At 42.9% G+C, this 25084-nt stretch overlaps 1 protein-coding gene across 3 annotated transcripts; it reads left to right on the top strand.

The window, feature by feature from the left end:
* On the top strand, positions 1-24149 carry LOC115152035 (protein FAM107B). Of its 3 annotated transcripts, none has more exons than XM_029696499.1 (4): positions 1-170; positions 13470-13644; positions 16823-16979; positions 23089-24149. In XM_029696499.1, exons 2-4 carry the CDS (start codon positions 13517-13519, stop codon positions 23206-23208), a joined length of 405 nt encoding a protein of 134 aa, XP_029552359.1. In that variant the 5' UTR covers positions 1-170; positions 13470-13516; the 3' UTR covers positions 23209-24149. The 3 variants fall into 3 exon arrangements, with proteins under 3 accessions (XP_029552359.1, XP_029552358.1, XP_029552357.1); XM_029696498.1 differs by having other exon boundaries at positions 2-166; XM_029696497.1 differs by lacking the exon at positions 1-170 and adding an exon at positions 302-571.
* The last annotated feature ends 935 nt before the right edge of the window (positions 24150-25084 follow it).

The following is a 25084-nucleotide window of genomic DNA, read 5'->3' as shown; positions in this document are numbered from 1 at the left end:
GCCGAATGTGTATGTATGTGTGTGCAGTTGAACAGTTTCATAGAAGCACAAAAGCAGATTCGCAGACACACCTAAACGGAGAAGTACTGATGAGGCTCAAAACCACATTGCCCTTTTAATTATTTAACAAGTCGACTTGGAGAAGTAGCGTCGGGATCGATTTTAGGTAGGTATGTGTATGTTTTCGTTTTGTCTGTCTGTCTTTCAGTTTTATCTGTTTCATGAGCGCACACACAAAGCAGCGTGTGTTCTTTGGCTATAGCTTATCCATCGGGCCGCGTGTAGTGCCCGATTTAACCATCTAGTTTTGTTTGATTTTGTTGAAACTACGCCGCGCTGATAAGAAGTGTTCCATTTGAGGCTATAGAAACGGAGATATTGCGAAACAGAAACTCGGGACTCATTGTTGCTTTAATTGCGCGTGTTGTTTCGCTAACGGGACAGTGAAGAAAGAAGCAGAATAGATTCAGAATAAGACCTTTGTTTCGCCAATCTGTCTACCTCCAATCAATCCAGTCGTTGTCAACTTTTAGGACTTTAACCAAGGAGTGTATGGAACCTGTTGGAGAAAGTAAGATGCCGTCGACTTATTTAATTCGTATGAATCCATGTGTGTGATATATTTTTAAACTATTATACATAATATACAGATTGGTTTATAGGCTATACACATTGTCACTGAAGTGGGCTACCTACATCTTAGTTGCCTTTTTTTTTTGTTTTGAGTTGGATAGCTGAAGTCTGAGTAAACAATTGGGGGTGAGATTGTATCAGTGTGTACAGCATAGACAGGCCGTGATGGATCACTCTGTTCTGCCGGTCTGGAGCACATGGTCCTAGTCTTCTGACACACTGACCTTTCCCTGTCAACCAGAGAGACATGACACCCCTTTGTGTGTGTACCCTATGTCTTGTGTCTGATCTTTTATGCAATGTCACAATCAGACTTGTCCCTGTGGTCAGTTATAGCCACGTGTTCTAACGACTGATAGCTACCTTTGTCAAACTTTAACCACACTCAACCCAGACATCTCATATGTACTAGACAGAACTGTAGCATAGCCCAGTGGGTACAGGAGAGAGATTCCATCTTGGAAGGCCGTACAGTATTATATTCTACAGATAGTAGTTGGAGTATACATACATTCGGAACTCAGAACTAAATCTTGCTTGCAATGCCTAAAGTTTGTGTAAGTTATTGATTGGGTCAGAGAGGAAATCATTGTCTTGAGTAATTTCTCAGAACTTCACTTTCAGTAATCAACTACCAGAGAGGGGTGGAAGAGAGAGGGAGATGAAAGCTGAGTGAAAGAGAGATACAGTACATGTAAATAAGAAATACAGAGTATGAATGTGTAAATTGCACAGAGTTGAGAGAGTGAGTGGGGATGAGGGGAAAGGCCCAACACATGGTAGTCATTTAGAAGGGAGTTTACTAAATGCTTTACATCTGTTTTCTGATCTTTGAACTGCCCTTCCCTTTCTCTATCTCTCACTCTCCATCTCCTGGCCCTGCTCTTTCTCTGTTCATCATGCCCCCCCCCCAAAAAAAACAACCCACACACACTGGTAGGGGGTTCTCCATATCATCATCCCCAGTGATTATCGAGGATATACTCTACATTACCAACTGCAGCATGCAGGAATTCCCCACAAAGAAGTTTTGCTCTCAGGTATGCTGAAATAGAGTGTGTTCATGTCTCAGGAATGTGTCCATGTCTCAGGTATTGTGAATGGACTCTGGCAGTTACAGGTGCCTTTTTCCTTTTGGACGTAATCTGATATATCCCTAAAATGCACATGTGTGTGTTTAGGGCCCTCTATATACATCAGTCATTGTGTAATATCTCTGTGCAGTAGGAGTAGGACAACCATGTTCACTAGGCAGCAGACTGTTCTGAGCCCCAGACATACTGCCCATGCTGCACACTTACCTCCATGTCTCTCTCTCGCTCTCTCTTATTTAATTTCCAGTGTCCTTCTGTTTGATGTGATTTTCGATTGCATTGATGTCAGTGTGGTTAGAGGGACAATCCAAATGATTTGTATTTATGAGCAGGAAAGTCTACCGTGTTGCTTCTCTATGTCTTCCTCTGTGTTTGTGTAGACTCTCTGAGTAGGAGTGCTGATCTAGGATTAGTTTCTCCCTTTAGATCATAATGAATACAATTATATGTACTGGTAGGAACCTGATCCTAGATCAGCACTCCTACTCAGAGACGCTTTGTGGATATGAGTAATATATCGGCAGACGCTACACAGAATATACAGACAGAAGTTTAAACCAATGAATTTACATGAATACGTACACTATAACACTGTAAAAACCACAGGCTACACTGTAAATCTATTTTGACGTTATTACATTTTACATTACATTTTAGTCATTTAGCAGACACTCTTATCCAGAGCGACTTACAGTAGTGAATGCATACATTTCATGTTATAAACTCTGCATGTGCAATGAGGGAGAAATACACTATGTGGACACGTGCTTGACGAACATCTAATTTGAAAATCATGGGCATTAATATGGAGTTGGTCCCCCTTTGCTGCTATAACAGCCTCCACTTTTCTGGGAAAGCTTTCCACTAGATGGTAGAACATTGCTGCAGGGATTTGCTTCCATTCAGCCACAAGAGCATTTATTGAGGTCGGGCACTGATGTTGGGCGATTCGGCCTGGCTCGCAGTCGGTGTTCCAATTCATCCCAAAGGTGTTGATGGGGTTGAGGTCAGGGCTCTGTGCAGGCCAGTCAAGTTCTTCTACATCGATCTCGACAAACCATTTCTGTATGGCCCTCGCTTTGTGCACGGGGGCATTGTCAGGCTGAAACAGGAAAGGGCCTTCCCCAAACTATTGCCACAAAGTTGGAAGCACAGGATCGTCTAGAATGTCATTGTATGCAGTAGCATTAAGATTTCCCTTCACTGGAACTAAGGGGCTAGCCCGAAACATGAAAAACAGCCCCATACCATTATTCCTCCTCCACCAAACTTTAGTTGGCACTATGCATTTGGGAAGGTAGCGTTCTCCTGGCATCCACCAACCCAGATTCGTCTGTCGGACTGCCAGAGGATGAAGCGTGATTCTTCTCTCCAGAGAACGTGTTTCCACTGCCGGAGAGCTTTACACCACTCCAGCCGATGCTTGGCATTACGCATGTTGAGCTTATGCTTGTGTGCGGCTGCTTGTCCATGGAAACCCATTTCATGAAGCTCCCGCCGAACAGTTCTTGTGCTGACATTGCTTGCCGAGTTTGAACTCGGTAGTGAGTGCTGCAACCAACGGCAGATGATTTTTACACGCTTCAGCATTCAGCGGTCCGGTTCTGTGAGCTTGTGTGGCCTACCACTTCGCGGCTGAGCCGTTGTTTCTCCTAGACATTTCCACTTCACAATAACAGCACTTACAGTTGACTGGGGCAGCTCTAGCAGGGCAGAAATTTGATGAACTGACTTGTTGAAAGGTGGCCTCCTATGACGGTGCCATGTTGAAAATCACTGAGCTCTTCAGTAAGGCCATTATACTGCCAATGCTTGTCTATGGAGATTGCATGGCTGTGCTCAATTTTATACACCTGTCAGTCGAATTGGCTGAATCCACTAATTTGAAGGGGTGTCCACATACTTTTGTGTGTATATGTAGGAGTTAGACTGTCAGTGCTAATTGGCCAGCTACATAACCTATAAGCCATGATGTAATATCTCCAGCATTGATGAAATGATAGAACACAAAGGAGTTGTTTACGCCAAGCTGGCACCGATACACATTTATTGCTGCGGTATTGAGGTTTTAGGGGGCATGGTCTCTCCCCTTCCCTAATCACCTGATCATAGAGCTGAGGGCTGGAGGCGGTGACACACGTGGAACATGTTTTCTCTCTTTCTCCCCTACAAATGGTGTTCAATAACACCCATAGAACAAAAGATGGGACCATAGAATGAGGCCCTTGATCTACTTCCCCAGAGTCAGATCAACTTGTGGATATCATTTTTATGTCTGTGTCCAGTAGGAACTAAGTTAGTGGTAGTTTTGCGAGCCAATGCTAACTAGCGTCAGTGCAATGACTGGAAGTCTTATGGGTATCAATCTGCTAGCCTGCTATACCCATTGACTTCCAGTCATTGTGCTAACGTTAGTTAGCAATTGTGCTAGTCAGCATCTTCCTTCAAACTGCACACAGACATAAAAATGGTATCCACGAGTTCATCTGACTCTGGGGAAATAGATAAAGGGCCTCTGACAAAATCCTGAAGTGTCCCTTTAATCACAGTTTTTTTAATGTTACATATTAATACACTACCTCTCTGAAAATATTTTATGGCAAGGAACAAAAACACAGCCTCTCTATGGCTCGGCATTGATTTCCCTTCATAGGGCCAGGAGCCTCAATCAGAATAAAGTACCATTACTGTACAGGCCACTCTGTATTTCACAAATTGATTTTACACACACACACACACACACACACACACACACACACACACACACACACACACACACACACAGAGAGAGACTAAAAGCACCCCTCCCTGCAGTAAGAGGGTTAAAGTATACAGGAGATGGGGAGTCTGAGCTACATGAATTGGATTAAAACCTCCAAGGCTGAATCCTGACATGATCCTGTCTTATTAGTAACACACACAGACAGTCTCTGTTCAGAATGGAGGTACATTACTGCATTACTGTAGTCTGAGGTCAGTCAAACTAAAGTCAGAGTAGGCCAACTAACTGTCCATACTTATTATAATGGGGAAGAGTTCCAGTGCCATAATTGATGAATAGCTTGTTGACAAAAGGATAGGAAAAACATTTTTGTCTGTCTATTGTGTGTTGCTATGCTACAGCTCCTGATTTGTGCTGCAATTTAGACAACACAATACAAAAGAGAACAAAGACTATGTATGATGATAATTATTAGTGTTTTTGGGGCACCTGGTTGTTTGGTGACCCATGTGTTCAATTAATGTTTGTGTCATTACCGTGTTTTATTACCAGTGTGGTATGTCTGTCTTTATCTGTAACGGTAGTCTGTCATGTTGCTAACGGTAACAGTAAAAAAAACAAAAAAAGATTCAGCACTATGTAAACAAAAGACACCTAATCCACCCTACCGTCTTAGCTCACCACTGCCCTCAGCCAATAAGAGCGATGCAAGTGTCTGACTGTTCTAACGATGTTTGTGTGTGACTGTTGAAGTAAAGTCATTCCTCCCGGCAGTGGCGTCTGAAATACAGTGAAGAGATATATGGTTGGTCAGATATACCTTGAGCATTCCTATGTTAGCATGTGTTGGTGCCAACTGTGAGCGTGTATATCTGGCTCATAGAGCAGCCATTGTGTCAGGGGGACAGGAGAGCGGGACAGTTGTCTCCCCAAACTGCCCCCTCTACCCCAACACCATCACTTTATTTTGTGGGGCAGGTGTTCAGGGCTGTGTGTGTGTGTGTGTGTGTGTGTGTGTGTGTGTGTGTGTGTGTGTGTGTGTGTGTGTGTGTGTGTGTGTGTGTGTGTGTGTGTGTGTGTGTGTGTGTGTGTGTGTGTATATATGTGCTTAGATTTTCACTTGTCTGGAGGACAGGTGTTTGGTTACCCAGCCATCTGTGTCTCACTCCTCTACCATCCTCTGTTCTGAGGTGTGTGGCTACAGGCATGCTCCAGTATTAGAATAGTTCTGTATAGTTCATCACATTCCTATGGCGTGACTCAAACTGATGTCTCTGCCTTTTCAATGAGCTCCATTCACTCCATAATCTGCCTATCACCCTGCCTGTCACAACGTGTGTGTGTGTGTGATAACACAAGCCTCTGCTTTAAAGACAACTCTTAACAAAGAGGCAGGAACATGACTTCACTTTTTTTCCTCCCAGTATATCTATTTTGTGTCCAACTTGGAGAGGCTACTGCTCGTGGCTAAATACCACACTCGGTGCCTCAGAAAATCTGAGTTTAACTAAGAACATACATTTTGGTTTTAATGTAGAACTGGGACGTTAGTTAGGCTGGTTAGTTACTTAGTATGAGACAACGCTCCTATCAACAGGAAATTGTGAAAGAGTACACAAAAAGTGGAGCCATCTCTCTGTACAGTGTGCAGATTGCCGCACAGGAAGAGGTCTGGGTGTGGCACAGAGAGTGAGAGAACATCTCTCTGCACATTGGTTTCTGTACAAAGCTAACTCAATACGCTCGTAACTGATTCTGCCCTCTTATGAGTAGGCTAATATTGAATCCATTTTATGAGCAAGTATACTATCAAATGCTGTACACTGCCCGTGTGTACCGTGTAGTGAGTTATGTGCTTAGGTCATGGTTGGGAAATCCTGTTGCTGCAGTTTTCTTCCCAGGAAAGTTTGCACATGCTGCAGGTGACAAGAACTGTGTGTTTGAGATCAGACATTCTCTGTGCCGTAGACATGATTGTTGTTGTGTGTCTCCTGGCTGGTAGCTGTAATAATCTCTCAGCATTAGGCTGACACTGATAGGATGCGTGTTGTACTTTTTCACTATTCCCTGTGGAATTATATCCGGGCTGAATAGAGTTCACAAAAGTTCCGTTTTGGGTGTTTCAGTATTTCTAATGTTAGAGGGCTCTGACTCTGACACAGATCATGACTCACACGACTCCCGCTGTCATGACTCCCGCTGCTCTATGTGGGTGTGTATCCTGAGAAACGTCTGCTTGTGTATAGGCCCCCACCCTACTTTGAAACTGAGGGGTGTTTCCCAGCAATCCTTCAGGGCTGAGACCCTAGAATTCTCTGTTATTCCCGCTCTAGGACAGGAAATACAAACCAGTCCACAGCGCCCCGAAACTCATTCTAGGTGGATGTGCTGAGTGAGAAACAACATCTGTGCTGCTCAACATCGCTAGTCCACATATCTCTTTCTCCACCACCTCCTCATCCCTCCATCCGCCTCTGTCAGTTAGAAGGCTGTATATCTCTGTTTTTTTAATCAGGGTTTTCTTCATGGCTAAGTGTGTGTGAGTTGTGGGGGGGCAGGGGGTCATATGGTAAAGCAGGCCGCCAGCTGGTCTCTCTCTAATGAGGACATCAGCACCACATGGACGAAGAGGAAGGGTTTTATAATCTTACTTTCTTTCAACCTATGACCTCGCACGAAGCAAGTGTCCCCTCCCCTCATTCTTTGAGTCTTTTGGTCCGAATCATCTCAACTTCTTCTCAACTGTCATTTTTCTTTTCTCCATCACCATGGAGACCAGTCATCACTCACACCATCATAGACACAAGGCCAACAACAGGAAGTGGATGTGTGCGTGCGTTTAGCTATTAGTTCATGCAGTCCCAGTGAAGGACAATCCGTTCTGATGCAGTAGCCCTGTGCAGTGCCAAGACTGTCATTCAATTAACTCTAATGCAGCCTGCTAGTGTAGACTCAGTGACTCTCTCTCTCTCTCTCTCTCTCTCTCTCTCTCTCTCTCTCTCTCTCTCTCTCTCTCTCTCTCTCTCTCTCTCTCTCTCACCTACTTTATACACGCTCACACAGTCACTCCATCCCTTCCTCCCTCTCTCTCTTACTCCTTATAAATGCGAACACAAGGGAACACCCTTGAGGAAGTACTCACCCATTAGTTCACTCACTAGTATTGCTTTGAGATGTTGACAGCCTCTGATTGTAATGAATGGGCTAGTTTCGCTCTCTTTCTCTCAATGTTTCTATCTCCTGTTAATTTTGACCTTTCACCCCTCTCTCCCGCCCCCTAGTTTCCCAGTGTCCCTTACACACAGCAAAACATAGAGGTTGTGGGAGGGTGCAACATGGAAAGAGTAAACCAGAAGATGCATACCAAGGTTTTATTCCTCTTCTCTCTGTGTATGTCATCTGACCATGTAGCAGTGTTTTTGTAGAGTATTAGTTCCTCTGTAGTGAGGTCGTAAGGGCTAACTGGAGAATCACACACTTGCCATCTGGTTCCTACACCTATAAACATGAAAGAGCTGCTTTAATGGGGATGCCTGGAATAGCAGGAAGTGCACTTCTAAAACGTCTTCTACACACACACGCTCACACTGCTGAGAGCTGTTTTCTTTCTTTTAGCCTAAATAATAATAGTATGGGAGTAATAATGTAATTTATTTTGTGGTTTCTTGCATCAAACATGTTCAGTCACCTCCTTGTCTGAAGGACAAGTGGATAAACAGGTTAATGTCAAGCCCTGCATATTTTTTCTCCTTCTAAAGTCTCATGGAATGTAGGCCTACATTGAACACCACACATTGGCTGCTACTGTAGGCTGAATGATAGAACAGCTATTTCCATGTGTTATGGGATGCATTTTCTCCATTGTTTTTGATGGTAGGCCACTCTGGTAGGCCTACATTATGATCAAATAGCAACAGTAGCCTACTTGGCCACTGTTAAAACTGTAACTTAAAGCGAGAACAGCCTCAGTGTTCACAATAAAAGCGCCCTGGAAGTTGCACTGAATTTTCACAACTTTCAAGTTTGCGCTTAGCGGTCTGTCCCAGGCAAGAAGGGAGAGGACATGTCTCCACACTGTGAAATGGCTTCCTTCCCTTGTATCCGCTCTAAAAACACAGGTAGATTTCCAGCACTATGTTTTCATAAGGCAGGTCATGCCAGATGATTGCTCATGAAGAAAAGGAGATGAGGTGAGGAAGCCACTTTAGAATATGAGATACAGCCCGTCTGGGACTAGCCTGAGCCCTTTCAACTCCCTATGTCACTTCCTCTTCCCCTGGGGCAGAGAGGAAGTGGCACCAGGTGTGTTAAGCGAACGGATGCTTTCTCAATACCCCCAGCCTGGTTGCTCGACTACCCCCTGCTGCTCACACTAAAGGGTATTGCTTTTGATATACTCAGCAGCAACACGCATACAAAGCATATACACACACACACACAGTACAGACGTGCACGCACACACACACACACACACACAGTGTGCCCTGTTTACATGTACTGTATATCCGCCTATCACGCCTACACTGACACTCTTGCGCGCATTCACACTCACACCCACACACTCACACTTACATAGACACACCCACCACTTATACTGCTGCCATACTGTTTACTATTATTATTAGGGGTCAAAGTGTTGGAGAAGAAAGTAAAAGTGCAATATGTGCCATGTAAAAAAGCTAACGTTTAAGTTCCTTGCTCAGAACATGAGAACATATGAAAGCTGGTGGTTCCTTTTAACATGAGTCTTCAATATTCCCAGGTAAGTTGTTTTAGGTTGTAGTTATAGGACTTATAGGACTATTTATCTCTATACGATTTGTATTTCATATACCTTTGACTATTGGATGTTCTTATAGGCACTTTAGTATTGCCAGTGTAACAGTATAGCTTCCGTCCCTCTCCTCGCTCCAACCTGGGCTCGAACCAGGAACACATCGACAACAGCCACCCTCGAAGCATCGTTACCCATCGCTACACAAAAGCTGCGACCCTTGCAGAGCAAGGGGAACAACTACTTCAAAGTCTCAGAGCAAGTGACGTCACCGATTGAAACGCTATTAGCGCGCACCCCGCTAACTAGCTAGCCATTTCACATCGGTTACACCAGCCTAATCTTGGGAGTTGATAGGCTTGAAGTCATAAACAGCTCAATGCTTGAAGCACAGCGAAGAGCTGCTGGCAAACGCCCTAAAGTGCTGTTTGAATGAATGCTTACGAGCCTGCTGCTGCCTACCATCGCTCAGTCAGACTGCTATATCAAATCGTAGACTTAATTATAACATATTAACACACAGAAATACGAGCCTTTGGTCATTAATTTGGTCGACTCCGGAAACTCATTTCGAAAACAAAACGTTTATTCTTTCAGTGAAATACGGAACCGTTTCGTATTTTATTGAATATTAAGTCTAAATATTGCTGTTACATTGTACAACCTTCAATGTTATGTCATAATTATGTACAATTCTGGCAAATTAATTACGGTCTTTGTTAGGAATAAATGGACTTCACACAGTTCGCAACGAGCCAGGCGGCCCAAACTGCTGCATATACCCTGTCTGCTCGCACGGAACGCAAGAGAAGTGACACAGTTTCCCTAGTTATAAGAAATTCATGTTAGCAGGCAATATTAACTTAATATGCAGGTTTAAAAATATATACTTGTGTATTGATTTTAAAGAAAGTCATTGATGTTTATGGTTAGGTACACAGGTGCAACGACAGTGCTTTTTTTTTGCGAATGCGCTTCTTAAATCATCACCCGTTTTGGCGAAGTAGGCTGTGATTCGATGAGAAATTAACAGGCACCGCATCGATTATATGTAACGCAGGACACGCTAGATTAACTAGTGATTATGTTAAGATTGATTGTTTTTTTATAAGATAAGTTTAATGCTAGCTAGCAACTTACCTTGGCTTCTTGCTGCCCTCGTGTAACAGGTAGTCAGCCTGCAACACAGGCTCCTCGTGGAGTGCAATGTAAGGCAGGTGGTTAGAGCGTTGGACTAGTAACCGTAAGGTTGCAAAAACGAATCCCCGAGCTGACAAGGTAAAAATCTGTCGTTCTGCACCTGAACAAGGCAGGTAACCCACTGTTCCTAGGCCGTCATTGAAAATAAGAATGTGTTCTTAACTGACTTGCCTAGTTAAAGGTGTAAAAAAAAAAATATATATATATATCAGCCACGATCGGTGTCCAAAAATACCGATTGTTATGAAAACTTGAAATCGGCCCTAATTAATCGGCCATTCCCATTAATTGGTCGACGTCTAATTGTTATTTATCATGCTTTCAGTCACTTTCTCCTAATCCCTGCCTACATGTAGATATCTACCCCAATACTCCTGTATTCCTGCACAGTGTACATTTGGTACTGGCACTGACCATGTATATAGCTTTCTCTCTTATTTCTCGTGTGTTTTTATTAGTTGTACTTTTTTTGATATTGAATACTACACTGTTGAGTAGGGCTTGCAAGTTAAGCATTTCACTGTGCATGTGACCGAAAACTTGAACACAGACACACACTGCATATTGCCTTCATGTGAAATACATAGGGGCAATGTTTGATTTATGACTACCAAACATTTTTACCCCCACAGGGTGTAAAACAAAATAGATGTTTTCTGTCTTCCATAATGAGATCTAAATTATGTCTTCATGTTTTCCATTATCTACTGTTCCTCTCTGAAAACATGCAAATGTGCAGTACATCTGGCCCTCCATCGGAGAAAAAGATCACTCAAAACATGTGGGAGACATGTTATGTAACTGGCTCTTTGTTCGTCTCTGGGATATGAGGCAGCGGCGACCTCTAATGTTGAGATATAAACATTACAGCTCTCCTCAGTGGCCTTCACCAACCGCCCCTAGTGAGTGAGAATGACTATCATAATCAATAAGTTTAGATGGCTGGTAAGTTAGCTGGCCGTTAGACTAACTTACCAATCTAAAAATTGTTAGCCGACATTGCTAATTGAGTGACTGACAACGAGAGAAACTACTGATGCACAACCACAGTTCTAAATCACACCTTGTGTATTCTACTATTCTAACTGTCAACAGTAAGTTGAGAACCAGCTCCATGCTCGCTGTTTCCCAGTGTTGATGTTAAGACTCTCGTTGTTGTATCTTCAACACATAGGTCTACATGCAGACTAAAAATGCAATTAATAAAGTTTCCAATTAAGTAAAAGAATGAGTATGTAGTCTAGCAGGCCTATGTCTCAGATGACATGTTTTGGGCCCTGTAGCCTATGCTGCACGATGATGATGAACAAATCATGAGAATACTTATGTCATAGGCTATGAAATCTTACCACTACCTAAGTAATCTACACACAGTTATAAAATCCCATTTTGGTGTTTTTGGCTTCCTTACAAAAGCCATTCATAAATGCACCTATTCTTGGAATGTGGTAATTACACTCCTGGCTGACCTTTAAACTCTGAGAAAGAGACTAGCTTTGTCATTAAAGTTATTTACCGTTGTAAACAGTTTCCAGGTCAATAGTTAAAATATGAACTGTGTGTGCGTGAGGTGACGCCGTGTACAGTATGTTGTGAGCTGTTAGGTAATAGCGCATTTCATCAAAGTTCATTCCAACCAGCCGCTTCGCTCTAACCTCAGTAGGACAGCTGTGCGCACAGGGAACACAGCAGTAGTGCATCTCTCCTCCCCTGTCTACTGTTCAAATTAAGCTATTTAAGTGGGAAGTCTGTTAGCTTATTCTGAATTTAAATCAACAGTTGAGATGGCTACTATGTGTAGAATACCAGTCTTCCCTCACCTACTGCAGAGTAAATTGGAGAACGTTTGTTAGATTTACCATTGTTTGTCTAGATAATTTGACACATTTTAACCAGTCTTATTATGCTTAAATGTGTTACCGGTTAAAGTGTAACTTTTTATAATGAAAGGACAAAGGGTGGGATTTTTGCATATGCAGTGTGTGTTTTGTTATTGTTATTCAGACTGTGTCGTGATAACTCTTTTTATATGGTTATCATGCGAAGTACAATAAGAAGATTTGGTAGGATAATGTGGAATTGTCTCCAGGGAGAAATGGTCTTTAATAAACATGCTGTATATATTATCCATACATTTTACATGAATTTGGTGGCTGCAGGAAATTGTACTCTGATCTATATAGATGATCAAATCTATGTAGGACTAATGTAAATGTGTAAGGTTATATTTGGATATTCAAATCATTTTGTGAGAAATTAGAATATGTAATGGGAGTACTCCCTATTTGAGTTGATATCTGATTTGCTTAGGGACTGTATTGTATGTCTGTAATGAAGTAATTCCATCTCTGGATGGTATTTTAAATGTAGTATATCCATATAAAGGTGATATTTTGATGAACATAGGCTTGTTGTTGCCAGCAGTATCTGTGAGACCTGTGAGCAGCGCCAGCTCTAGCCGTTTGGGGGACCTAAGCGAGATTTGGTTGGGGGGCCCCTCACCTTGTGGCACAACATTTTAGTGGCCCCCTTTTTGACAGGAGTGAAGAATTTTAGTTTTAAAGCCTTTTCTGTAATTCTACACATTTTCTAATGACTTATGCCATGATAGTCATTCTCATGCAGATATATTATTATCAAAATCAATGGGGTCCCCCTGGGGGTCAGGGCCCCTTGGCATGTACCCTATCTGCCCCGTCGGTATTCTGCAATAAGGGACAGCTTATGTCACTTACGCTTGGAACCAGCCCTGCCTGTGAGAGTCTCGAGGCAGATGTTTGCCCCATTCTGGAGAATAGAACATTCCTCTAGTGGAATGGAATGATTATGTAACTCCAGACTCTCACTAGTGGGGGTCGTAATGTCTGGGTGCATTAAACAGATGGATGTCTCGATAGCATGCAGAGCTGAAGCCTGATTTTGACATGGTAGTGTTTGAGTGAGAGAGAGCTGGTATAGTTGACCATTAGTGTGTAAATGAATCCATGAATTAAGATGTATAATAAATGACTATAACATATTGAATCCTGTCTTCTCCCCTCGTCAGATCGGTGTGTGGACCCAGGTCTGTCTCTGTCTCGGGGCAGGAGTGTGATGGCTGAGCCGGACTATCTGGAGGGGGACTGTGAGGAGATGATCAAACCCAAGAAGCTGTTGAACCCAGTCAAGGGCTCCAGAAACCACCAGGACCTCCATCGAGAACTCATGATGAACCAGAAGATGTAAGGGGACTGGGGACAACACTGGGGCAACACACACTTCTCTTTCTTCTCCTGTTTCTACATCATTTTATTTCCCAGTTGTCTATACCCTGATCCTCGTCTTAATCGAGAGGGAAACTGTAACGTTTCTATTCATACAACACCAGTTTATGGGTGTGCCACAGGTTTCAATTCTCGGGCCGACTCTTCTCTGTAAACATCAATGATGTTGCTCTTGCTGCTGGTGATTCTCTGATCCACCTCTACGCAGACGACACCATTCTGTATACTTCTGGCCCCTCTTTGGACACTGTGTTAACTAACCTTCAGACGAGCTTCAATGCCGTACAACTCTCCTTCCGTGGCCTCCAACTGCTCTTAAACGCAAGTAAAACTAAATGCATGCTTTTCAATCGATCACTGCCCGCACCTGCTCGCCTGTCCAGCATCACTACTCTGGACGGTTCTGACCTAGAATATGTGGACAACTACAAATACCTAGGTGTCTGGCAAGACTGTAAACTCTCCTTCCAGACTCACATTAAGCATCTCCAGTCCAAAATTAAATCTATAATCGGCTTCCTATATCGCAACAAAGCATCCTTTACTCATGCTGCCAAACATACCCTCGTAAAACTGACCATCCTACCAATCCTCGACTTCGGTGATGTCATCTATAAAATAGCCTCCAACACTCTACTCAACAAACTGGATGCAGTCTATCAGTGCCATCCGTTTTGTCACCAAAGCCCTCGCTTCATACTCGTCGCCAAACCCACTGGCTACAGGTTATCTACAAGTCTCTGCTAGGTAAAGCCCCGCCTTATCTCAGCTCACTGGTCACCATAGCAGCACCCACTCGTAGCACGTGCTCCAGCAGGTATATCTCATTGGTCACCCCCAAAGCCAATTCCTCCTTTGGTCGTCTTTCCTTCCAGTTCTCTGCTGCCAATGACTGGAACGAACTGCAAAAATCTCTAAAGCTGGAGACTCATATATCCCTCACTAGCTTTAAGCACCAGCTGTCAGAGCAGCTCACAGATCACTGCACCTGTACATAGCCCATCTGTAAGCAGCCCATCTATCTACCTACCTCATCCCCAGACTGTATTTATTTATTTATTTATCTTGCTCCTTTGCACCCCAGTATCTCTACTTGCACATTCATCTTCTGCACATCTACCATTCCCGTGTTTAATTGCTATATTGTAATTACTTTGCCACCATGGCCTATTTATTGCCTTAACTTACCTCATTTGCACTCACTGTATATAGACTTCTTGTTTTCTTTTGTTCTACTGTATTATTGACTGTATGTTTTGTTTATTCCATGTGTAACTCTGTTGTATGTGTCGAATTGCTATGCTTTATCTTGGCCAGGTCGCAGTTGCAAATGAGAACTTGTTCTCAACTAGCCTACCTGGTTAAATTAAGGTGAAATAAATAAATAATCTTCCTTTGACTGACCCACCCAGGGCAGATCACTGTGTTGTGGTATAAATAAATCCTGGCTCAGACAGTGGATGGATGAGATCCAAGCCATTCATGAGGTTGACATGAACAGTATATAACCCTGGCGTTCAACGCTGCACACACTTTATTTATCTATCAAAGGTTTATCCTTGCCTACTGTTTGATTGTGTTGATTTCCATCTGTTGGTGAGGGTTGAGTCAGCTGATCCTGAATCTGTTGTTAGAAGTGTGTGACTGTGTGCTAATGCAGTGTGTTGCTATGCTATGACAGTGTGTATTGGGGATACCCCCGTGGGAGATGCGTAACAGTACTGCTATGTAAACCTTAATCCATTAAACTTTTAATAAGAGTTATTATATGAAACGTTTAGTTCCTTCTACTGTCTCAGAATTATTACATAACAACCTGTACTTCCTGCATGCAAAGGTTACTACTGCCCCAATATTATTATAGCAGTACAATCACACAGCCATCTTTTTTACAATCTATAACTTATGTTTCCAGTGAGCAGTTTTGCACTGAGTGGGTGGGTAAAATAAATGGATGCGTCTTATTGAATTGAGAAAAAGATTTTTGGCTGAATGGTTTTGTAATACCTTGAGTTGCCACTTGGGAAAATGTAAGTTACAGAATGGACCGTGGCTGCAATTCACACTGGTTATGCTCGTGTGCTTGCATGCATGCCTGTGTGTGGCTTTGATTCACAGCATCAGTGCTGAGGCTCAAAGGGTGTCTTTTTTTCCCCCCCTCTCACTCTCAATGGACAGATGCTCAAAGCCTTGTTGCTATGTTATATATAAACACATAGTGTGTACTGTTGATAGCTGTTACATCATTGTGTCCGGCCTGTTAGCACGCTGCACAGAACCAGGTGCATTATGGACATGAACACAGAGCTCTGGAGTATGAAGGGAGGGAAGAAAGGACAGAAGGGAAAGGGTGATGTTTTTCAATGTTGGTTTTTGTACTGTATAGCTTCTCTTTATTTAGATCTTAAATCCTAGAGATGTTTTGACTGGGTTTTAGTATTGTCTGTGGAGATGAGGAAAGTTGGGAGACAGGAGGAGGATAGAGGGAAGTGTTTTGGTTTAAAGTGGATTAGTCATGGTGGTGATTGATGATGAGAGCCAGGGATGGTAAGGAACGTTAAGGAGGATTAGGGAAAGGGGGATACCTAGTCAGCTGCACAGCTGAATGCATTCAACTGAAATGTGTCTTCCGCATTTAACCCAACCCCTTTGAATCAGAGCGGTGCGGGGAGCTGCCTTAATCGACGTCCACGTCATCAGAGCCCGGGGAGTAGTTATTTTTGGGGGTTAACTGCCTTGCTCACGGATAGAACGGTTACTGGCCCAACGCTCTTAACCAGTATGCTACACCATCCCCCTCAGTCTCTTACTCTTCCCTAACTACCTATGTTCTATCTGTAACACAAACACACTATTATGCAGCAGTTACTTATTAGATAACTAGCTGACTACAGGGGTGGTTGGGGTCTGTGATTATGTAATGGCAGTAGAGAGAGACATTTTGAAATCATAAAACCCCCAACTCAACACAGGTGTGTAACAACAAAATGGAAATGCCTATTTCATCAATGTCATGTCTATCAGTAAGGGGACTGCTCAAGTCACTTCTCAGAATTTGGAGTAAAAGAAAGGGAGAGCTATATTATGAAAGAGGATGTTTGTACTAACAGCTCCTGTGATTGGTTGTTTCTCCTAGGGGCCTGGCTCCCCAGAACAAGCCAGAGCTCCAGAAGGTTCTGGAGCTGAGGAAGAGAGAGCAGGTTCTCAAGGCCCAGAGGGAGGAGCAGGAGGCCCACACCAAGAGGAGCGACCTGGAGATAGAATTAATGAAGAGACAACAGAAACTAGAACAGGTAAACACACATGCCTCCACACACACACACTGTGATACTTACACACACCCAACACTGTAAACCTACAGGTAACTGCCAACATAATGGAAACACTTGAGTAAATGAGGGATACAACATATATTGAAAGCAGGTTATTCCACACAGGTGTGATTCCTGAGTTAAATAAAGGGCCAATGCAGTGATTTTTATCTGGGTAACAAATATGCTGTGATTTAAAAAAATATATATATATTTAACCATTTTAATTGAAAATAACAGCTTCTTAGCAAAGAGCAATTTCTCAAACAAGATTTTTGTTAGCACTGTCTGGGAGTGGTCTGAGTGGGAAAGGGAAAACTTAGCTATTATTGGCAGAGAGGTTTGGAATTCGCTTATTGGTCTATTAACTAATTTACCGCCTGGTGACATCACCAGGCAGGCAACTCCATCCCAGCCAAACAGTCTGAAATTTCAGGTGGTCTTTTCAAGCAGCTCTTACACTAAAAGGGCATTATCATAATTTTCACAGTATTATTCCAACCTCATGATGTGGAAATATATATAAAACACAGTAAAATCACATTTGCCTGCACTGTGCCTTTAAGCAATTAAAATCCCATCAGGCTTAGGGTAATGTATAAAAATACTGGGTAGGCCATTATTTTGGCTGTCATGGCTATGCCCCCATAGTATGACAATGCCCCCATCCACAGGGCACGAGTGGTCACTAAATGGTTTGTTGAGCATGAAAACCATGTAAACCATGTACCTGGGTCGTCTGTCTCCAGATCTCAACCTAATTGTACACTTATGGGAGATTTCTGGAGCCGCGCCTGATACAGCGTTTTCCACCACCATCAATAAAACACCAAATTATAGAATTCCTTGTGGAAGAATGGTGTTGAATCCCTCCAATAGAGTTCCAGACACTTGTAGAATCTATTCCTATTAGGCTTGGGCAATATACTGTATACCGGGGTATTTTGAAATACCGAGGGTATGATTTTCAATACCGTTCAAATATATATGATTTTATTTTTGGGGAGGTTGGGGGTGCATGATACGCCACTGCTTATAACTATAAATTAAGTATAACTATAAGAAATCTAAGATGTCAAATAAATTATATCCAGGTCAGGGCTCCAGCTATGCATTTGGTTTGCTAACTTACTAGCTAAGTGGTTACAGAAGATACATTCAATCCCCTCCTCGATCAAGATCCCTGTTGCCTAAATAGTTTTGTCCATCAAAAAAGTGTAATCTAAAACCAAAATGAAAGAGCGCACCCTTGTGCACATTCAGTAATACCCTATACGCCGGTATGGTACCAGATTTTTTTTTTTTATCACCTAACCCTAATGCCAAGGTGCATTGAAGCTGTTCTGACTCATGGTGGCCCAATGCCTTATGAAAACAATTTATGACGGAGTGTGAGAAATCAAATCAAAGTTTATTGGTCTCGTACACAGATTTGCAGGTGTTATGGCAGGTGAAGCAAAATGGGTATGTTACAGCTCCAACAGTGCAGTAGAATATCTCGTAAATACAATACAAATAATACAAAAATCTAAACAAGAAATTACAATCCAAGTAGATATATTTGTGAACATGTAAGAATCCACAACATAAATATGTGGTACGTATAGACGGTATATAGTTTGGAAATAAAATGGTATGTACAGTAGTAGGTATATTAGGATGAGCTACATTGAGAATACAGTGTATTCAGACATTGACTTTTTTCACATTTTGTTACGTTACAGCCTTAATCTAAAATTAAATAAAAACAAATCCTCATAAATCTACACATAACACACCATAATGACAAAGCAAATGTATTACTAATAAAAAACAGACCCTTTGCTATGAGACTCGCAATTTAGCTCCGGTACATCCTGTTTCCATTGATTAGCCTTAAGATGTTTCTACAACTTGGAGTCCACGTGGTCAATTGATTGGACATAATTTGGAAAGGCACACAACTGTCTATATAAGATCCCACAGTTGACAGTGCATGTCATAGCAAAAACCAAGCCATGGGGTCGAAGGAATTATCCATAGAGCTCTGATAAAGGATTGTGTCGAGGCACAGATCTGGGGAAGGGTACCAAAAAATGTATGCAGCATTAAAGGTCCCCAAGAACACAGTGGCCTCAATCATTCTTAAATGGAAGAAGTTTGGAACCCCCAAGACTCTTCCTAGAACTGTCTGCCTGGCCAAACTGAGCAATCAGGGGAGAAGGGCCTTGGTCAGGGAGGTAACTAAGAACCCGATGGTCACTCAGAGAGCTCCAGAGTTCCTCTGTAGATACTGGAAAACCTTCCAGAAGGACAGCCATCTCTGCAGCACTCCACTAATCAAGCCTTTATGGTAGAGTGGCCTGATGGGAGCCACTCCTCAGTAAAAGGCACATGACAGCCCACTTGGAGTTTACCAAAAGACACCTAAAGGACTCTGACCATGAGAAACAAGATTCTCTGGTCTGAAGAAACCAAGATTGAACTCTTTGGCCTGAATGCCAAGCGTCAAGGCTTCAGGAAAACTGCCACCATCCCTACAGTGAAGCATGGTGGTGGCAGCATCATGCTGTAGGGATGTTTTTCAGCGGCAGGGACTGGGAGACTAGTCAGGATCGAGGGAAAGATGAACGGAGCAAAGTACAGAGATATCCTTGATGAAAGCCTGCTCCAAAGCGCTCAGGACCTCAGACTGGAACGACGGTTCACCTTCCAACAAGACAACGACCCTAAGCACACAGCCAAGACAATGTAGGACTGGCTTCGGGACAAGTGTTCTTGAGTGGCCTAGCCAGAGCCCAGACTTGAACCTGATCGAACATCTCTAGAGAGACCTGAAAATAGGGGTGCAGCGACGCTCCCCATCTAACCTGACAGAGCTCAAGAGGATCTGCACAGAAGAATGGGAGAAACTCCTCAGATTATCATTCCCAAGAAGACTCAAGGCTGTAATCGCTGCCAAAGGTGCTTTAACAAAGTACTGAGTAAAGGGCCTGAATACTTATAATAAAAAAATGAAATCATATTTATTGCAAAAATGTCTAAATCCCTGTTTTTGCTGCGTGAGCCATGTGAGTGAGAGGTGCTTCGGAGCACGCAGACGGGACAAAGGATTTATAATTATTATATTCAGCCCAAGAGCACAACGGCCACTGGCCATAGAAGGCATTGACTTTTTTAGGAGGCGTTACGGCCACACCAAGGGGATGCTGCCGGGAAATTTGAGGCATTACCAAGTACTTGTCAAATTGTGAATGAGAGACTGATGAAGTGTGTGCAGCCTGCGCAAAAAAAGTTGCATTAGTTGCATCATGCAGCCTTGTACAAATCAAAACATATAGCCCAACATTTGTATCGCATCTAAAGTTACATTAATAACTCTAAATTAAGCATATATGAGGACATGTTTCTTTGTTAACCGCTCAACACAGAGTAGCCGAATGTATGCACTCCCTCAAATCGTTTGGAGAAGATATCTTTTCTATTTTTTCCAGCTATGTTCAATTGTGTTCTTGATACTGTTTGTTTCTAAATAGAGTAAAAACTCACCAACGACTAGTAAAGCTCAAACCAAGTTTATTTACCCAATGGGTCAAACAGCTGAAAGACTAAGACATGTTTCCACCAGCACAAGTGTATATATACTCCAATTTGGGTGATGTATCCTCCTTCCCTCTAAACATTACATCTTTATTGCTAGGCAGGAATTTAAGTGATGCGGACAATAAACTGTTCCTCCTCCCTCAATGTGACCTGACCCTGGCCCCCATTTCTCACTAATCCACATCTCTCCACCCTTATCAGTGACTGCATCCGTGTGATTGCCTTTCCTTTACTCAGTACATTCCAAGCTTAATTGCCTCCACCAAACACATTCCTCCTACAGATAACCATTAACTTCTGGTGTAGAAACCAGACTATAGCACTCCTCATTTCCATAGGATACCTGATAATTAAAAATGTTTCAAGTTTAGGAGTCAGAACCCATCAATACTATAATATTACATAAAATAACGCCACAGAATTCTAAGCAAATCTTGTCTGATAAATGAACTAGTGTAGCCCATAGCCATATGGCATAACCAGATCAGGGCCTAACATAAGGACAGCTCAGAGTATGCTATTATTTTCTTCTGAAATAGACTACATTTTCTTCATATCATGTTTCTTTAGACCAATCTAAAATAAATAGATTTATTCTGTATGCTATATTACATGGATTTATTTGACTTTTTTAAATGTACCTGTTCCAAAGGTCTGCATCAGTGGCTTGTAGGCTATGCATGGATGCCAGGCGATGCTAAATGTATTTGTTAATTACCGTGAGATTGGCAGTTATTTGCTTGACAAACACCAGCTGACAAAATGGTATGACCATAGCCCAAGTCTCACACACCGATCACCCTGATACAATACTGGCAGCTCACACACACGCACCTAAACTCAGCAAAAAAAGAAACGTCCTCGCACTGTCAACTGTTAAGTTTCAGTAAACTTAACGTGTAAATATTTGTATGAACATAAGATTCAACAACTGAGACGTAAACTTAACAAGTTCCACAGACATGTGACTAACAGAAATTGAATAATGTGTCCCGGGGGGGGAGATCACAAGAAAGTCAGTATCTGGTGTGGCCACCAGCTGCATTAAGTACTGCAGTGCATCTCCTCCTCATGGACTGCACCAGAATTGCCCGTTCTTGCTGTGAGATGTTACCCCACTCTTCCAAGTTCCCGGACATTTCTGGAGGGAATGGCACAAGCCCTCACCCTCCGATCCAACAGGTCCCACCAGCTGCATTAAGTACTGCAGTGCATCTCCTCCTCATGGACTGCACCAGAATGGGATTGAGATCCGGGCTCTTCGATGGCCATGGTAGAACACCGACATTCCTGTCTTGCAGGAAATCATTTACAGAACGAGCAGTATGGCTGGTGGTCAGGATGAGCCTGCAGGAAGGGTAACACATGAGGGAGGAGGATGTATTCCCTGTAATGCACAGCGTTGAGATTGCCTGCAATGACAACAGGATCAGTCCGATGATGCTGTGACACACCGCCCCAGACCATGACGCACCCTACAAAGCGATCCCGCTCCAGAGTACAGGCCTCTAACTCTCATTCCTTCGACGATAAACGCGAACCTGACCATCACCCCTGGTGAGACAAAACTGCGACTCGACAGTGAAGAGTACTTTTTGCCAGTCCTGTCTGGTACAGTGATGGTGGGTTTGTGCCCATAGGCGACATTGTTGCCGGTGATGTCTGGTGAGGACCTGCCTTACAACAGGCCTACAAGCCCTCAGTCCAGCCTCTCTCAGCCTATTGCGGACAGTCTGAGCACTGATAGAGGGATTGTGCGTTCCTGGTGTAAATCGGGCAGTTGTTGTTGCCATCTTGTACCTGTGCCGCAGGTGTGATGTTCGGATGTACCAATCCTGTGGTAGGTGTTGTTACACGTGGTCTGCCACTGCGAGGACAATCAGCTGTCCGTCCTGTCTCCCTGTAGCGCTGTCTTAGGCGTCTAACAGTATGGACATTGCAATTTATTGACCTGGCCACATCTGCAGTCCTTATGCCTTCTTGCAGCATGCCTAAGGCACATTCACACAGATGAGCAGGGACCCTGGGCATCTTTTTTTTGTGTTTTTCAGAGTCAGTAGAAAGGCCTCTTTAGTGTCCTACGTTTTCATAACTATGACCTTATTTTCCTACCGTCTGTAAGCTGTTAGTGTCTTAACGACCGTTCCACAGGTGCATGTTCATTAATTGTTTATTGTTCATTGAACAAGCATGGGAAACGGTGTTTAAACCCTTTACAATGAAGATCTTTGAAAGACAGGGTCCTGAAAAAGGGAAGTTTCTTGTTTTTGTTGAGTTTACAAGCTAAAATGTACATTACATTTTAGTCATTTAGCAGATGCTCTTATCCAGAGCGACTTACAGTAGTGAATGCATACATTTCATAGAATTATTTTCCTGTGCTGGCCCCCCGTGGGAATCAAACCCACAACCCCTGGCATTGCAAACACCATGCTCTACCAACTGAGCTACAGGGAAGGCTGTACTTGTACTAACATTTAACCTAACATACCTCTCTGTCTGTGTTTAGCTGGAGTTGGACCAGCAGAAGGATGAGGAGGAGCAGGAGAACACCCCTGAATTTGTGAAGATGAAGAGCAATCTTAGGAGGACCAAGCAGGAGGCTAATGGGGAGGAACGTACCACTTAGGGACCCGTGGGGTGGGTGGGGGGTGGTGTGTTTGAGAGAGAAGGAGAGGGCAACTGTGTACATAGAGGTGTGTTTGTGCAGAGTGTATGGCACATGTCATCTGAGGTGGACTTCACTTCCTGATTCTGATTTATCTGACCCTGTTGAGAAAGACTACAGACCCTTTTGTCTGCCTACTAAATACCAACAGTACTACAGACATCTTTGTCTGTCTGCTACAGCTCTCACCACAGGCAGTGACCAAGGAAACTTAACCACCTCAGCTTCTGTCACCAACAGACAGACTTTGCATAGAAGAGAATCCCCTATAGAGACTACAGACTGCTTTGTCTGCCTGCTATAGTACTCACATCAGCATTTCCACTCAACACACAGACAGCGAGGAGACTTAATATGGACACAAAACATGGAACATGCTACACATGGACAGTCAGCCAGTCTTCTTGGGAAGCCTGATGCAGGGACAAACAGAACCCACACAGTTTCCATTCCCTCTCTCCTGTCTGCTCTCCTCTCTCCGGCCACAGAAAGTTCTTCTGTTATTGTTGTCGTTGTTTTCATTTTCAGAACCCAGAATAGAAAAGCGGACACTGGATGGACTCTTAAAGCTGTGTTTTGTAAAAATGCCAAATTATGTGCTGTTGTTATTTATGTTTGTTTGTAGTATTTTAGCCCCATGTAGGGAGTGTGAGAGACATCTGTTTAGTTTTACAGCTCAATGTGTGGAACCTGAGCAGGACAGGACGAGTGTTTGTGTGAAAAAACACCCAGGTTACTTTTTTATTTTTTATCTCCTACATACCACTTCCTCAGCTAATGCTATTTGAAGCAATACTAGAACCCTTTCCATGTGTGAGACTTTTCTTTCTATAATTATAATGATTTCTATAATTGTTTTTTTTTTGTATGAATAAAAGTGACATTAAATCAGTCTTACTTTGGATGTGAGGTCGACAGAGTTTGTTATAGACGATACTAGAAAGTACGTGCGCAGGAGTTCTTTGCTGGGTTCATGTGCTTCTCTGAAAATCTGATAGTCAGAAACAATTGACATGGAAAATCTGGGTAAGACCTAACTCAATCCTCTGTTCTTCTGCAGACCCAACGTCTAATTTTAAATATCATTTAACATTTTCATACTCCTCTGCAATGTTCCCTCTAAAGCCTTGATCACGCCGACAGCGTCATTGCGTCAATGCTGCATAACATTTTGAGCAGCAACGCAACTATACTGAATCCCGGTATCTACACGTGTTGCAGACGGTCGCATGCGGTTGTTGAACACATGGAGGAGAGAATAATTTTCACAGTATCATCAAAACCATGTTTTTTTACACAACTGCTGACAGCTACAGGGACATAAATGCAAAATATGCTGCTTGGAGATAAGTGTCCACGATAGTACAGTCATGGCCAAAGGTTTTGAGAGTGACACAAATATTAATTTTCACAAAGTCTGCTGCCTCAGTTTGTATGATGGCAATTTGCATATACTCCAGAATGTTATGACGAGTGATCAGATGAATTGCAATTAATTGCAAAGTCCCTCTTTGCCATGCAAATGAACTGAATCACAAAAAAAAACATTTCCACTGCATTTCAGCCCTGCCACAAAAGGACCAGCTGACATCATGTCAGTGATTCTCTCGTTAACACAGGTGTGAGTGTTGATGAGGACAAGGGTGGAGATCACTCTGTCATGCTGACTGAGTTCAAATAACAGACTGGAAGCTTCAAAAGGATGGTGGTGGTTGGAAAAGTTGTTCTTCCTCTCTCAACCATGGTTACCTGCAAGGAAACATGTGCCGTCATCATTGTTTTGCAAAAAAAGGGCTTCACGGGCAAGGACACTGCTGCCAGTAAGATTGCACCTAAA

Source organism: Salmo trutta, chromosome 17 (assembly GCF_901001165.1).
Source record: "Salmo trutta chromosome 17, fSalTru1.1, whole genome shotgun sequence".
Lineage (NCBI taxonomy): Eukaryota > Metazoa > Chordata > Actinopteri > Salmoniformes > Salmonidae > Salmo > Salmo trutta.
The sequence above is the reverse complement of the archived record's forward strand: the minus strand, read 5'-3'. Positions and strand labels throughout refer to the sequence as shown.